The following is a 17,212-nucleotide window of genomic DNA, read 5'->3' as shown; positions in this document are numbered from 1 at the left end:
GTTTTGGTGGCAGTGCTGGTGCCTGCACACCTGCACAAGTGGACTGCTAGCGACCATGTGCATGCACAAACAGGCTGCTAGCAACTGTGTGATGCTGGCGGTGGCCCTAGCACTGCCATGCATGCACAAACGGGGGCCACTAGTGCAAGTGGGGAATGCCCACATGTGCATGCGCTAACCAGCCATTCCTGCAGCCTGCTGGCCAACAGGCCGTGACCTGGTACTGTGCTGTGGCCCACAGGTTGGGGACCCCTGGACTAGAAGACCTCCAAGATTCCTTCCAGCTCTATTCTGATTGAGATCCGTGATAGGTTTTCAGGTAGGCCAGCACTAACCTTTCAAAGGTTTTCATAAGTACAGATGTCAGAGCAACTGGTCTGTGGTCATTCAGCTCTTTGATGGAGGGTTTCTTGGGCACTGGATGAGTTTTTGAAGCAAGGAGCATAACACATCTCTAGTGATTTATAAAAGATGCGGGTGAAGATGGGACCAGTTGGCCAGCATATACTTTCAAAGAAGTAAGTTACTCTGTCTGGGCCTAGGAGACTTAGCTATTGTTGGTGTATCTGAGATGGAGAGGATAGTGATAGTTGATGCATATGTTTTAATACAAAGAGAACCGCACCACTGGTGTTTAATTTTACTCAAATGTATTCAATAGGAACTGAAAGTGTTTCTTAATTTCATGTGATTTTATTTTTCCTCTGATTAGCTGAGGTCCAGCTTGTTGCTTGATCATTTACAACAGACATGTCAAACTTGCGACGTCACATGACGTCACGCAACGTATCGGGACAGTTTCGCCATTGCCAGCAATGGGGTGGGTGCAGCTTCTGGATGACGCGTCCAGCCCTTGGGCAGGCAGTTTGACACCCCTGATTTACAATTTCAGCAGGAGAGCTGTTATTCTCATTATCCAAAGTATGGACAACTGGGGACAGGGAGGGAGGGAGGGATTCAAAGCACAAACTGAATCACTTTCAATCAATGCAACAATTACTTCTATTATTCAATATCACATTCCATCTCTCTAGATACTTCGATGAGACTCAAGTCTCCTTTAGATCACAGATAGGGCTCAACTTACGACTGGTCGTTTCATGATTGTTTGAATTTACAACACCCTTGGAATGGGTGTTTTATAGCCTGTTAACATGCAGCACCAACCACTACTCTTATGATCCTGTGGCTACATTTCAGTGACCTGGCAAATGACTCGCATTTACAAACAGTTAGTGTCCCAGTCATGTAACTGCAATTTGTGATACTTTTAGCCTTTTTTTAAAATACTAAAACTGCTGTTTGGAAAAATGGGTTCACTTAATCGCACCATTTGCATAACAATTCTGGTGAATATAGTTTCAGATCCACCACCTCTCTGTTGCAAAAGCTCCAACTTTTGTGGAGAGAAAAGAGTAGGGTTTTGTGATAAACTATGAGTATATTAAGCGATGAGGAAGGGAAGGGAAAACAATTATAGTACGAATAGGGAAAAGAAGGGTAATGGGGACGGACCATGAATAAGTTGAATTTGTATCTGCATGTCTGCTATAGCAGAAGCAAAACAAATACAGCTTCATCTTGAACAGATGCACCAGGGAGAGACAGCTCTTTCTACTGGCTAGAGCTGTGGTGGTAAACTTATGGCACACGTGCAACAGGCAGCACATAGAGCCATTTCTGTGGGCACGTGCGCAGCTACTGCTGCTAGCAGCTTCCGCAGGTCCATTAGGCTACCACTGCCCAGAGCAGCAGTGCCACCCAGCACAGAGGCAAAGCAGGCGGCTAGCAAGCCCTGCGTACAGGTGCACACCCAGCAGGCAAAAGGCCACCCAGAGCGGGGAAAGCCAGATCCCCAACACCACTAGCCAATGCCGCAGCAGGAAAAGCAGAAGGCAACGCCGCCCACCAAACTCACCTGGTGGCTCAGTAACTGCACTTCTCAGCTCCAGGAAGCTTGTGCAATGGAAACTTGACGGTGAGGGCTGTGCGGCACTTGCTGAGGAAGCTGCTACCGGTAATGGAGCCGGGGAAATAGGCCGGGTAGGGGCAGCCGCTAATGCCGCTGCCCTGAGGCTTGGCAGATCTCACCCCCCAAGCAGCCATGATTCCCCCTCCCCAGCCAGCCAGCCAGCATCCCCTGACTACTCCTTGCCTGACCAGCCGACTGGCACAAAACTTCACCACTCTTCTCCTCGGCAGCAGCAACCTAATGGACCTGAGCAAGCTGCTGGCAGCACCGGCCTGAGGCACGGGAGGGGGGGGAAGGGAAGGCAGGCAGTGGCTTGGATACCTTGGCTCCATCCAAGTTGAAAGCTGAGGTGCAGCAGCAGGATTGCTCTCAAACAATAAGTCAGGTGCGTTGCTCACTCTTGCATGGCCGCTTTATTGAGGGCAATCCTGCTGCTGTGCCTCTGCTTTTTTCAACTTGGATGGAGCTGAGGAGCTGCTGGTGGCCGCTTGAGTAGGGAGGATGAGCTTTGCTGCTGCTGCTGGGCCACACCCTGCCGCTGCCTCCCAAACTCCACCTTCGCCACTGGGTGAGAGCAGTGGCAAGGCACTCCGTCCTGGGGAGGAAAGCAGCGGCGGCCTAACCCCTGCCTTGTTCCCTCCCTCGCCTTGCCTCACCCTGCAGGATGAGCCTCCTGCCCACCCACCAAAGATCCCCTGGATCTCCCCCAACCCTGCCTGGCCCCCATAGGCATCCCTCCCCAGGAGCAACATCGAGGTGGCCACCTCCAGTCTGCCGTGGCCACCATAGCCATGCCCACCCAGCAATACATAAGTGGGTTGTGGGTTGCAGTTTGGGCGCTCGGGTCTCTAAAAGGTTCGCCATCACTGGGCTAGAGAATCAGCATCTATGTAACATTTGCTGGCTGAAATACTTCCTGAAATCAGAATCAAGAAACAATTTGTGAGAACAAACTCACTTGCAAAAACACAGTGGATACTAGATACCCAGAATCTGAGTTTTGTGAAATGGCCACTTTCTTGGAATTGACCCTCAAATGGGAACTGCAATGTCCATCTTCAAATGATAGTATCTTCAAAAATCAACGGTCCATAAATAAAACATCACATCCAAATTGCTTTTATCATTAGTAATTTCATCTCTATGGGACTGCCAGTTGTGATGGTCAGGCTCATTATTTTCTCCCTTCTTAGATTAGCACACACAAATACAAAATGCATAGATTTAACCAAGAAAGTCTATAGGGATTCTCATCTTTATTGAAAAATTAGGTCATTACTCCTGAAGCTCTCTCCAGCCTCCTCAGATTTATGATTTCTCTTCTGTATCAATCCTTTTTTGAGATGTAGGGGAACCATTGACAGCTCTTTCCACACTCCACTCATATGACTTTTCCGTGTGACTTCTTTTACACAAATAAAGATCACTACTATTAATGAAGCTCTTCCCACACTTAATGCGCTTATACGGCTTCTCCCGTGTGGATCCAGTTATGGGAATTAAGTTGACTGCAATATGCGAAGGACTTTCCATACTCTTGGCAATTAAATGGGTTCTCCTTTGTGTGTATCCTTTTATGGGCATTAAGATTACTCTTTTGGCTGAAACACTTGCCACACTCCATACATTTATAGGGTTTCTCCCCTGTATGGATCCTTTTATGGTTAATAAGGGAACTATTGAATGCAAAACTCTTTCCGCATTCACTACATTTATAGGGCTTCTCCCCTGTGTGGATCCAGCTATGGGAAATAAGTTGACGTCTAGCAGGAAAACCCTTTCCACACTCCCCACATTTATATGGATTCTCGCCTGTGTGGATCCTGTTATGGTAAGTAAGTTGACTTCTACTCATAAAGCCCTTCCCACACTCCACACATTTATATGGCTTCTCCCCTGTGTGGATCCAGCTATGGGACATAAGTTGATATTTACTAGTAAAGCTGTCTCCACACTCCACACATTTATATGGCTTCTCCCCTGTGTGGATCCAGCTATGGGAAATAAGTTGATATTTACTAGTAAAGCTGTCTCCACACTCCATACATTTATATGGCTTCTCCCCTGTGTGGATCCAGCTATGGGAAATAAGTTGAAATTTACTAGTGAAGCCCTTTCCACACTTCACACATTTATATGGCTTCTCCCCGGTGTGGATCCAGCTATGGGAAGTAAGACCACCCTTTTGACTAAAGCCTTTTCCACATTCCATGCATTTGTACGGCTTCTCTCCTGTGTGGATCCTTTGATGTCTCTTAAGTGATGCATTTTCACAGAAACCCTTTCCACATTCCACACATTTATACGGCTTCTCCCCTGTGTGGATCCGGTTGTGGGAAATGAGTTTCTTTCTAGCAATAAAGCCCTTTCCACATTCCACACATTTATATGGCTTCTCCCCCGTGTGGATCTTGTTGTGGTAAATAAGTTGACTTTTGTTAGTGAAGCCCTTTCCACATTCCGTGCATTTATATGGCTTCTCCCCTGTGTGGATCCTGTTATGGTAACCAAGCTGACTTCTATTAATAAAGGCCTTTCCACATTCCACACATTTAAATGGCTTCTCTCCTTTGTGGATCTTGTTATGGTAAGTAAGTTGACTACTATTAGCAAATTCCTTTCCACATTCTCTGCATTTGTATGGCTTCTCTCCTGTGTGGATCCTGTTGTGATAAATAAGTTGACTTCTATTAGTAAATCCCTTTCCACACTCTCCACATTTGTATGACTTCTCTCTTGTGTGGATCCTTTTATGTTTTAGAAGGATGGAATTTTCAGAGAAGCCCTTTCCACACATCATGCATTTGTATGGCTTCTCTCCTGTGTGGATCCTTTTATGTGTCATAAGTAATGCATTTTCACAGAAGCCCTTTCCACATTCCATACATTTATATGGCTTCTCCTCTGTGTGGATCGTGTTGTGGTAAATAAGTTGACTTCTATTAGTAAAGCCCTTTCCACACTCTGTGCATTTATATAGCTTCTCTGTGTGAATCCTTTTGTGTTTTCGAAGGGAGGAGTTTTCAGAGAAGCCCTTTCCACATTCGGTGCATTTGTATGGTTTGTCTCCTGTGTGGATCCTTTCATGGGAAATAAGACTACTGGTTCGAGTAAAGTTTTTCCCACACACACTGCATGTATATGGGTTCTCCCCTGTATGGATCCTTTTATGGCTAATGAGTGAACTCATTAGATAGAAGCCTTTTCCACACTCCATGCATTTAAACGGTGTCTCTCCTGTGTGGATCATTTTATGGAATGTAAGGGAATCTTTTTGTCTGAAACACTTCCCACATTCAGCACATTTATATGGGTTGTCCGCTGCATGGATCACTTTATGTTTGCTAAGGTATGAATTTTTACGGAATCCCTTTCCACAGTCCATGCATTTATATGGCGTCTCTCCTGTGTGGACCATTTTATGTAAAGTTAGGGAATCATTTTGTCTGAAACACTTCCCACATTCATCACATTTATATGGTTTCTCTGCTGCATGGATCCTTTTATGTCTCCTAAGGTATGATTTCTTACGGAATCCCTTTCCACACTCCATGCAGTTAAATGGCTTCTCTCCCGTGTGTATCTTTTTACGGGATAGAAGGGAGTCATTATCACAAGACAAAGTTAAAGTACAACTGTAATTTTTTCCATTCTCTCCGCTTATAGCATCTTCTCCTTTGTGTTGGTTTGAATAATGCTCTTGGGGATGTAATTTGTCTTTGAAGAGTTTTACATTTTTCTCAATATTTTTTCCCTTTAGTTTTCCTTTTTGGGCAACAAAGTCTTGCATCGGAGCATCAATGGAAGATGAGCTTTCCTGATTCCAATTATTTGACTGGGTTCTCTCATGGCTTTCTAGTTCTATTTGAATCACAGGCTTCTCCATTCTATCTCCAGGACTGATCACTTGTAATGGTTCCCCAGAATCTTTATTCGCCTGCCCATTATTACCTTCAAAGGAAAAGACAAATTAAAATGCTTAGAGTACAGTAGAGTAGAGCAGAACAGAGCTGGATGGGACCTTGGAGGTCCAGCCCCCTGTTCAAGCAGGAGAACCTATACCATTTCAGACAAGTGACTGTCTAGTCTCTTAAAAACTTCCAGTGATGGAATGCCTATGATTGCTAGCAAGGTTAGGGGGGGGGAGAAACAGACAATAGGAAGTCCTATGAATTTCCTTCTCTAATTTTCTAAATTCCAGTATGTCTATGGTGATTCTCAGTCATCCAGATCATAATTGTCCAAAAGATGCTTTTTCACGAGGCAACTGGACTTTCTTCTTTTTCGTTTGAAGACGTTTCGCTTCCCATCCAAGAAGCTTCTTCAGCTCCCTAGCAGAAGTGAAACATCTTCAAAATAAGAAAGTCCAGTTGCCTTGTGAAAAAGCATCTTTGGGACAAATTCCAGTATCTTGCAGTTTTGCTTGGTTATACATAGTATAGAAACGCTAACTTCTATATTCCTGAACTATAAAAAAATATCTAAAGCTTCATCTGGTCTTAGTACTCTCCCTGCTGAGGCCACTTGGGGTGGTTTCTCTAGTATCCTCAGCATCCCCCGAAATCAGAGTGCAAATGGATGTAGGATCTTCTCGGAACTGCTGAAAAAGAGTGTTGTAAAGTTTTGCAAAACGTCATCCTCAAAGTAAAAAAAATAAATAGTCCACTTGCCTTTTGAAAAAAGTACCTCTGAGATAATCATAATAGTAAAGTTGGAAGGGACCTTTGAGGTCATCTAGTCCAGACATGTCAAACACAAGGCCCGGGGGCCAAATCCAGCCTGCAAAGTGGTTTCATGTGGCCCCCGAAGCCATCCTGGAAACAGTGAGGGAACGGTCCCCGCTGCCTTGGCCCTGGCCCAGAGACCCTCCTTCTGCCAGAGATCCCCAGATCTGTCCCACTCCTGCCCAGGCCCCCATAGGCACCCTTGATGCCAATGATGTAGAGCTGGCCACGCCCACCCAGTAGGCCATACGCACTCCAGCCACGCCCACCCAGTAGGCCACACCCACCCAGGCCATACCTACCTACCCCCCCCCCCCGAGGGCAACCACAATGCTGATGTGGCCCTCAATGAAATTGAGTTTGACATCCCTGATCTAGTCCAACCCCCTGCTCAGGCAGGAAACCCTATACCATTTCAGACAAATGGCTGTCCAGTCTCTTCTTAAAAACTTCCAGTGTTGGAGCATTCACAGCTAGATATTGGAAGACTGCTATCATGTCCCCCCTCGTCCTTCTCTTCATTAAACTAGACATACCCAATTCCACCAGCTGTTCCTTATATGTTTTAGTCTCCCATCCCCTAATCATCTTTGTTGCTCTTCTCTGTACTGAGTCTCAACATTGGTCGCTCTGGTGAATGATCTCTGGAGGGCCCGGGATAGGGGATATTCCTCTGTCCTAGTCCTATTAGACCTCTCGGCGGCTTTCAATACCATCGACCATGGTATCCTGCTGCGGCGTCTCAGGGGATTGGGAGTGGGAGGCACAGTTCTTCGGTGGTTCTCCTCCTATCTCCTGGGACGTTCGCAGTCGGTGTTGGCAGGGGGACAGAGATCGGCCCCTAGGTCTCTCGTTTGTGGAGTTCCTCAGGGTTCGGTTCTCTCGCCTCTCCTGTTCAACATCTACATGAAACCGCTGGGTGAGATCATTCGTGGTTTTGGAGTTGGGTATCATCAATATGCTGATGATACCCAACTTTTCATTTCGACCCCAAACCACCCCAGTGATGCCCTCGCTGTGATGTCCCGTTGCCTGGAGGCGGTTCGGGTCTGGATGGGGAGGAACAGACTTCAACTCAACCCTGACAAGACTGAGTGGCTGTACATTCCGGCATTCCGGGACATTCAAAATGTTCCATCACTTTCTATGGGGGGTGAGTCTTTACCCCCCGTAGATAGGGCTCGCAACTTGGGAGTCCTCCTAGATGCACGGCTTACCTTAGAAGATCATGTAGTAGCCGTGACTAGGGGGGCTTTCGCACAGGTTCGCCTGGTGCGTCAGTTGCGGCCCTATCTAGACCGGGATGCCCTGTGTACGGTCACTCATGCGCTCGTGACCTCTCGTCTTGACTATTGCAATGCTCTCTACATGGGGCTTCCCTTGAAGACCACTCGGAGGCTCCAACTGGTACAGAATGCGGCCGCGAGAGTTGTCTTGGGAGTTTCCCGGTACTCCCATGTTACACCTTTGCTCCGCGAGCTGCATTGGTTACCAGTTGTCTTCCGGGTGAGGTTCAAGGTCTTAGTGATGGTTTTTAAGTCCTTACATGGCATGGGTCCGGAATACCTCGGGGACCACCTGCTGCCGGCGTCGACTCCCCTCCGCCCTGTGCGTTCCCACAGAGAGGGCCTCCTCAGGGTGCCTCCAGTCAGAGAATGTCGGCTGGTGGCCCCCAGGGGGAGGGCCTTCTCTGTGGGTGCTCCGGCTTTGTGGAATCAGCTGCCGGTTGAGCTCCGGATGGCACCGGATCTCCGCTCCTTCCGGCGTGGGTTAAAGACCCATTTATTTGAACAAGCTGGCCTGGCCTGATGTGGAGTTACTTAGGGTTTTAATATTTATATACCGGTATATTTTCTATTGTTTTTACTGTGGGCAATAATTTAATTCTTTTTTTAACTTTTGTATTTTTGTAGTTTTATGATATGCCCTGTTCACCGCCCTGAGTCCTTCGGGAGAAGGGCGGTATAAAAATTTAATAAAACTTAAACATCTTTTTTACATCGTGGTGACCATGACCTGGATGACTGAGAACCTCCACAGACCACTACTACATTTATTAGGGATTGGAAAGTCACTATGGACTTTTTGTGGGGGAAAATGAACTTGTGAAAACAAAAGAACTTCAGGGTTGGAAAATTAGAAAGAATAAATTTGGGGAAGAAGGAAATGATGTAACCTTAGAGAGAAGCTAAACTATCACTGCAATTATAACTGCTGTTAAGAAGATTCCAAGTCACTTTATATTACTCCCCTCCCCCTTTTCCATTTCTCTTTCTTCGTATGTTTTTTCTTATCCATTTACTACTTGATCTTCTTTGTTTTCTCTTCAAAACTAGTGCTGCTTTTACTCTGATAAAATTCCTTTAATAACACTGTAACAAAGAAAAAGAAATAGCTATAGGTCCCTAACTATACCAATTATCCCAAACTCTTTGACTGGGGATTAGCAAATCCTTACCCAGAGAGGCCACATTCCTGTGATTTTCCCGCATAACTTCCCAATGCAGCGCTTTTTGGTCGGGGTCCAGCTCAGACCACTCCTCCTCGGAGAAATACAAAGCCACCTCCTCGAAGGACACGAGACCCTCCTGAACAAGGAAAAACAGAAAAGGCCAAGGAGGATTATGTTCCATTGTCCACAAATTCCCGAATGGTTGAGCTCCACAGGACTCTGAAGTTTCACTGGGAAAATGGACAAAGCCCAAAGTCTTTGACTGAAGAAATATTCTGGGCAGGTTTTATCAACTTCAACGATTCTGCAGGACCTTCACTGCCTTCCAATGAAAGTAACCTGTTTCATTCTGGATCAATTTATTCAATCCATCCATCCATCTATCCACCCACCCAAGATTCTCAGCATTTGGGGAGAATCAACTTGCAATTGGGCCTTGGAATCCCCTCTTCACAATGAGTCCAATCCTTCCTGCATTTGCAGATGGAAATGAGAAGGGTTTTATCTATCATGGTGTCCCCTGAAAGATCAGTCTGGTCAAATGCTCAACACGTGCATGAATGTGCTGCAGTCAGGGATTGAAGTGAATCTGTATGGTGTTCAGGAACGCAATAATAAACCAGCAAACAAGAAGAGAAATGGAAGGAGAGTGTGTTCCGTACATCAGCTTGCCTTCCTGAAGGGAGAATACAAATCTAATAAATTAATTTCCCCCTCTTACTTGATTGGGAGGTTCAACCATTCTTTCAGCTCCACCATAAAGATCAGGAAACGCCATCCTTTGTTTCTCTGTAAGGGACACAGAATTTTAAAAATACATAATTAAATTAATAGGAACAATGGAATACGCACAGAAGGTGAGATAGCTGGGATCTCTCTGGGGAATGAAAGACTTTCAACTACCTCCAAAGGTCTTGTGACTTGGATTTTCTTGAGGGATCCTTCTGAAAAACACATCCTTCTGAGTGGGATTTGATGGAATTCTCTTTCCCTCAGGATCCTTGATCCCCACAGTGAAGGACTTGAAATAGGTGAAAGGAGAAAAGAAAAATTAACGGACATCACACAACATGAATTAGATTCTTATTCTCTGAATACAACTTCAAAGCCCTCCCAGTATCTCATTGAAATTGGGTTAAAAAAAACAACTGTCCCCAATCTATCTTTTAGAAGAAATAACAGAAGAACATCCTAAATGAATTAGTGAAACATCTTCACATATTATGAAATGTAAAGGATTTTGGTAGAGAGGGGGGAAGAAATCAAAACATATTCTTTATTCCCTTCAAATTCCTAGGCTCCCAATTCAAAGGTCTCTCACCTGGAACTTGATCTGCTCTTTCTGCTCCTCTGCCCGGCTCAGAAGGAAGCCTTCAGCCAGGGCCACCACCTGGGAGCTGGTCTCTGCTCCACATTCCCGCACCCAGCTCTCCATCTCTGGGGGCAGGATAGCCAGGAGCTGCTCCAGAACAACCAGGTCCAGCATCTGGGCTTTGGTGTGCTTTTCTGGTCTCAGCCATCGCCTACAAGTGTCGTGGAGTCGGCTGCAAAGTCCTCGGGGACCTTCAGCCTCCTGGTATTGGAGGCTTCTGAAGTTCCAGGGCTGAACTTCTGGATGGATGATAGTTTCCTCCTCCAGGATCTTCTGCCCAAGTCTTGCCCAGATCCCCCCACAGCTCCCAGGCTGAACAGCTGAAAGGTCTTTTCCAGTTCCCTCATTTGCTAAAGGTGGTGTCTCCATTCTATCTCTGTTCAAGGGGTCTTGTGGATCTCCAAATGCCATTCAACACTCTTTAGCAGAGATGTAACTTTGAAGATGTACAAATAGCTCCCAATTTTTCTTTCTGTAATGGAAAGAAATTCCAAGAATTAGAAAGTGTGGACTTAACCATTGAACCCCCCCCTCTCTGTGTGTGTGTGTGTGTGTGTGTGTAATGAAATGCAATGCAATAACCCTGTCTTAGGATGCTCCATTTCCTTTTTCAGGATTGGCTTTCGGAGAGCCAAGTCACGTTTTTACATGCAGGCAGGCAACCCTGTGCCCAAACAGGTCAGCCAATCAAATTCACATCAAACAGGGTTTGGAAAGAGATGAGTGAAGATACGGTCCTGCTTCACTCCTCCTCTTCCTAAGATAGGATGGTGAACTCTGGAGGATTTAACCCTAGTTTAGTGTTTAGTCTCTAGAGGGCATACAATTTTTTTTTCAGTTTATGTACCTAAAACAGAAAATCTAACAAACATCGAAAACACAGTAGTTACACAGTAACCAATTTAGCTCCTAAAGGGACGTGGTGGCTCAGTGGGTTAGGACGCTGAGCTTGCCAATCAGAAGGTCGGTAGTTTGGCGGGTCGAATCCCAAGTGCCGCATAACAGAGTGAGCACCTGTTATTCGTCCCAGCTTCTGCCAACCTAGCAGTTCGAAAGCACATCAAAATGCAAGTAGAAAAATAGGGACCACTACGGTGGGAAGGTAACAGCGTTCCGTGTGCCTAGTCATGCTGGCCACATGACCACGGAGATGTCCTCGGACAAGCGCTGGCTCTTCGGCTTTGAAACGGAGATGAGCACCGGCCTCTAGAGTTGGAAACGACTAGCATGCATGTGCGGGGGAACCTTTACCTTTAATTTAGCTCCCAATCATCCTTCCCCAAATAAAAAATGAAACAAAGAGAATCTTATGAAGCAACTGATGTCAGGGAAGAAAGAGAATCTTATTAGGTAAAATGAATTCTCTGCCTCTGGGGGGAAATCAGGAGAACTCCTCTCGATCAACTTCCTACCAAGGATTCAAAATACTGGAGAAATACATTTAAAACACCTTTTGCATTTCTATTTCCTACTTATTTTTTCTAATCTCTATGGACGCAGAGAGTGAACAACAATCGCTTTAAAAAATAGATGTCTGAGGTCACAAACAGTAATCAAGATGAGTACTATAGAAATCAATTTCATAGGAAAATAAAACATTTGTACAAACAGCAATCAAGATGAGAGCTAGCCACCAGAACCCCATTATTCTCCTGGCCTGAATCCCCTGTAGGAACTCCAGAATTCCAAATTAACAAACCACTGTTGAAAGAAAAATCTTCAGCAGGGTCCAGTCCAAGCCAGGAATAAACAAAATGGAGACTGCTTTAGAAAGAAGGTTGCAGTTTATTGAAGAGCAGAGCCAGACAGAAATGAGGCTCTGGGAAAGCTGACCACATGTACCTGGGAGTGGTCAGTTTTTATACCTTCTTGGGCTTTTTTGTTTGGAGTTGTTTCCTGTTCCTGTGGCATGAACTTTGACCTGAGCTTTTGAGTGCTTCCTTTTTGGTATTGGTGGGTTAATTCTATTATGCCCTAAAAGTCATGTTTCCTCTCCTTAGAGGTTTGGTGGGGGATGTAGATTTATTTATTTATTTTTATTTTAATCCCATTTATATCCCGCCCTTCTCCGGAGACTCAGCGCGGCTTACAATTTAAGCACAAACCAATGTGCTTAGCAATTTCAGGGGTCTTTGTCTTGTGGGAAGTCACCCCCCCTCCAGAGAAAGAAATATTTTTGGGAATATTAAAAGGCAGAATATTATATTTCCCCAAAGTATCTTGAAGGCAGAAACCAACCCCTCCCCCCACAAGTCTCTCTGCCCCAGATAGAAACTAGGTCTGCAGAAATGCAGATGTGATCATTTTGTCAGGAAGCTTGGAGCCAGGAAGCTTGGATCAGAAAGACAAAGATCTCTAGAATCAACAATCCCTTAAACCAAAAAATCCAACAGTCATCAGCTCCAGCCCCAGGGAAGCAGGATATGACCTTTGGGACACAATAGGATTAACCCACCACCATCAGAATACCAGAAAGGCACACCCAGACTCAAGTCAAAGTTCACACCACAAGAACAACTCCAAATAAAAAGCTCAAGAAGATAAAAAAAACCCACTACTCCCTACTACATGTGGTCAGTTTTTCCAGAGCCATCTTTCTGTCTGGCTCTCCTCTTCGATAAACTGCAACCTTCTTTCTAAAGCAGTCTCCAGCTTGTTTATTCTCAGCTTAGACTGGACCCTGATGAAGATTTTTCTTTCCACAGTCTTTCTAATCTCATCAACTCCAAGCTTCCTGGCCCTAATCTTCCTGAATGACTCACCAAATCTGCATTTTTACAGACCTGGTTTCTGCTTGGGGCAGGGAGAGGGGGTTGGTTTCTAGGGGCTGTTTTTTGTCTAAGACTTTTCTTTCACCATTACTGTATCCCTTTGGGGAAATATAACATCCTGCCTTTTTAATATCCCCCAAAGTATCTCTTTCTCTGGGGGTGGGTGGGTGCTGTCCTCCCACACCACTACCCAATAGATATAGAACTAATATCCAAATTAATAATGCAACTATGACTTAACATGATCTTTTGATTCCTGCAACTCTTACAAACACGTGTTCCGCTTCTTAGCCTTAACCCAGCTGAACCCCATTATCTTCCTAACCACCTGTGGGAACTCCAGAAGCACAAATTAACAACCCCCCAGCCTAGATAGATATATACATAGACATCTAGATAGAATCAGAACTAATACTCGAATTAATAATGCAACTATGAATTAACATGATCATTTGATTTATGCAACTCTTACAAACACATGTTCCGCTTCTTAGCCTTAACCCAGCGGAGCCCCATTATCTTCCGAGTTCCCTGCGGGAACTCCAGAAGCCCAAATTAACAAACCATCATGCGTTGCAAATTGGGACTAATACCTGAATGAATAAACCAGGTGCATGATTAACATGGGTAAGCTGTACGTGGTTTATTCTGAATCATGCAACTCCTACGAACACGTTTCCCCGCTTCTTAACCTAACCCAGCCTTGGTCAAAGCTTGCCAGTTCCAGAAATTCAGACTTCCCAGCCTTGCACCCGGAGGCGGCAGAGGGGGCTTCGGGCCAGCCCCCCCCTCCCCCTCCATGCAGAGGCTCCCCCAGGAAATGCGAGAAACGGCCCCTCCCCTCTGGCGACCCCCATTTCTCTCCTTTGCTTCCCCCCCTCTTCCTCCCAGCCTGGTAAAGGGCGGGAGGGGAACATGGGACCCGGACTCCCACCCCGGGGGAAGACTTGGCCCGCCTCTGTGCTCACCTCCAGCGAGGGACCCCTTTGCACGGGCAGAGCCGCCACTCAGGGAACTCGGGAGTCGCCGTCGGGCTCCGAGGCTCCGCAAGTCTTACCGGCAACCCCTGCGCCTCCCTCCCAAGGCCCCGCCCCCCAGATTGGGGGAGGGGGGGAAGGGGAGGAACAGAATGAGCGGCCTCTTGTAGCGAACGCCCCGAACAACACGCGACTTATACTCGCTGAAAAGCCCCGCGCATGCTCAGTTCCCTCCTGCGGCTGAGAGCGCCCCCTGGTGGGCCCTGCGCGAACTGCTAGGACTCCCCGAAAGGGCGGGAAAGAGAAAAGAGCGTCTCTTGAGGGGAAAGGTAGGGATGATGGGCATGGGAGCAGGAGGAAGAGTTCTCTGTCCGAGAATGGCTTCATCCTCTCAGGCGGCGGCAGTTTCGCCATCTTCCTCTCCGGGAACCGCCTGTGGAGATGGAGAAAAATCTCTCTGGAGGATTTGAACTCTCTTCCCTGAAGCACAGCCGCCCTGAAGGCTCCGCAGAGACTGGAGGAGGCTAATAGAGATAAGATAACCTTTGTTGTCATTTTTTTATTGTGGGCACATCGGCACACAGTACAAATGGAAGTTGGTTGCTTGCTCTCTGAGGTGTACACATACATAACACACATATAGATATGCTATATGTCGGTTCACATGGTGTGGTAGGATGGAGGGTTTGTTGTCACTGTGTGTTGGGGGGGAGAGAGCACAGGGGGGGAGGCTCAGTTAATCTCAATGTACACATGTTGTACTTTGACAATAAAGGTTTATTTATTTATTTCTATATACGTACACATGTACATACCTATACCCTTACCCTTACGTATAAATATTAATCGCTGTCCATCTCGAATACATAGCGGAAAGAGGAAGCTTGAGAGTTCACAAGGTTAATACTGTATGTAACAAAACTGACTGAATCTGGATGTTCTGCTTCAGATACCACAAATACCAGGAGAATATTTGTAGCTCACGGTTGACATGAAGGGTGCTCTCAGCTCGTTTGTTTTCTTGCAGGTGTTTCACTATCCGACAAAAACAAACTATAGCCCAACTTATCAAAAACATAACTGTAAGGCAGACTAGAAATAAAAATTAAAATAAGCAAGAAAATGGTAAGTGAACACCTTATTCGACCTTGATGAATATAAAGTTCGGAAGGAGCTGGCAGATGTCATCTCAGAACCATTGTACCATATGTTTCAAAAATCCTGGAGCACCAAAAAATGTACCTAAGGATTAGCAAAGGGCTGATGTGGTTCCCATCTTCAAGAAAGGGGTAAAAAAACAGACCCAGGAAACTACAGACCAATCAGTCTAACATCAATATCTGGGAAGATCCTGGAAAAGATAATAAAAAAACCAGATCTACGAACGTCTAGAAACAAAGTTTTATCTGGTAGCCAGCGCAGGTTTGTTAAAAACGGATCATACCAAAAAAATATTTCATTCTTTGACAAGTGACTAAAATAGTAGGCCAGTGAAATGCTGTGGGCATAGTATATTTAGATTTCAGCAAAGAATTTGACAAAGTAGACCACAACCTACTTCTTGGTAAGCTAGAAAAATGTGGATAGACAGCATCACCACTAGATGGATTTGTTTACTGGCTGACAAACCACACTCAATGAGTAGTCCTTAATGGTACCACATCTACATGGAGGGAAGTAAGCAGTGGGGTATCACAGTTTCATCTTAGGCCCAGTACTCTTCAATATTTTCATCAATGAGATGAAGGAATAGAAGGGGAAATTGTCAAATTTGCACATCACACTAAGCTGGTAGGAATAGCCAAAAACCCAAAAGACAAGCTCAGGATCCAAAAAGATCTTGACAATGTTGAACAATGAGCCCTATCCAACAAAGTGAAATTTAATGTGGAGAAAAGCAAAGTTTTACATTTAGGCAGGAAAAACCAAAGGTATAAGTACAGATTAGATGAGACCTGGCTCAAAAACAGTAACTGTGAGGGGACCTTGGAGTCCTAGTGGACAATCACTTGACTATGAGCCAGCAGCGTGCAGCAGCAGCTAAAAAAGCTAATACAATCCTGGATTGTATAAAGAGAGACATAGAATCAAGATCGTGCATAGTATTAGTACTGCTTTATAAAACCCCAGTAAGACCACACCTGGAATACTGCAACCAATTTTAGTCACCATATTACAAAAAAGATGTTGAGACCTTGGAAAAAATTCAGAGAAGAGCAACTAAGATGATCAAAGACCTGGAGACTAAAACAAGAATGTCTGCAGGACTTGGGTTTGAGTAATCTAAAGAAAAGAAGGGGTGACATGATAGCAGTATTCCAGTATTTGAGGGGCTGCCAGAAAGAAGAGTGGGGTCAAACTATTCTCCAAAGCACCAGAGGGCATGACAAGAAACAATGGTTGGAAACTGACCAAACAGAGAAGCAACCTGGAATTAAGGAGAAACTTCCTAACAGTGAAGACAACCAGTGGAACAGCTTGCCTTCAGAAATCATGGGCGCTCCATCACTGGACGTTTTTAAGAAGACACTGGACAGTCACTTGTCTGAAATGGTATAGGCTCTCCTGCTTGAGCAGGGGGCTGGACTAGAAGACTTCCAAGGTCCCTTTCAGCTCTAATCTATTCTATTCTAAATATTACTTTATAAAGTCTTAGTAAGGCCACACCTGGAACACTGCATTCTGTTCTGGTCACCACATTACAAAAAAGATTACAAATTAAAAGATAAAAAGGTCAAGTATAAAAAGTGAAGAGGGGCACATAACTAAGGCAGAATATCAGCCTGAGCCTGCAAAGATGGAAGTGAGGAAAGCTAAAGCTCAAAATGAACTAAGGCTTGCGACCAAAGTCAAAAATAACATTAAAAAAGCTTCTTCCAACATGTCAAAAACAAGAAAAAAGTTGACAAGGTGACAAGCAACAGGGAGAAAGCAGAACTATTTA

At 45.2% G+C, this 17,212-nt stretch overlaps 1 protein-coding gene across 2 annotated transcripts in view; it reads right to left on the bottom strand.

The window, feature by feature from the left end:
• The window catches only part of LOC308664639 (zinc finger protein 213-like), a 37,893-nt gene extending 23,532 nt beyond the window's left edge, over positions 1 to 14,361 (bottom strand). The window contains exons 1-6 of one of the 2 annotated variants that reach the window (XM_081322063.1): positions 14,260 to 14,361; positions 10,470 to 10,992; positions 10,052 to 10,169; positions 9,870 to 9,937; positions 9,155 to 9,284; positions 3,214 to 5,923 (exon numbers count right to left, since the gene is read on the bottom strand). In XM_081322063.1, coding sequence (XP_081178189.1) covers positions 3,435 to 5,923; positions 9,155 to 9,284; positions 9,870 to 9,937; positions 10,052 to 10,169; positions 10,470 to 10,931 — 3,267 coding nt within the window. In that variant the 5' untranslated portion in view covers positions 10,932 to 10,992; positions 14,260 to 14,361 and the 3' untranslated portion in view covers positions 3,214 to 3,434. Of the gene's footprint in view, positions 1 to 3,213; positions 5,924 to 9,154; positions 9,285 to 9,869; positions 9,938 to 10,051; positions 10,170 to 10,469; positions 10,993 to 14,259 lie in introns of those variants that run through there. The other variant, XM_081322064.1, reaches the window with a different exon arrangement.
• Positions 14,362 to 17,212: the final 2,851 nt, after the last annotated feature.

The sequence above is a fragment of the Vipera berus genome (assembly GCF_964194415.1).
Source record: "Vipera berus genome assembly, chromosome: 2".
Lineage (NCBI taxonomy): Eukaryota > Metazoa > Chordata > Lepidosauria > Squamata > Viperidae > Vipera > Vipera berus.
The sequence above is the reverse complement of the archived record's forward strand: the minus strand, read 5'-3'. Positions and strand labels throughout refer to the sequence as shown.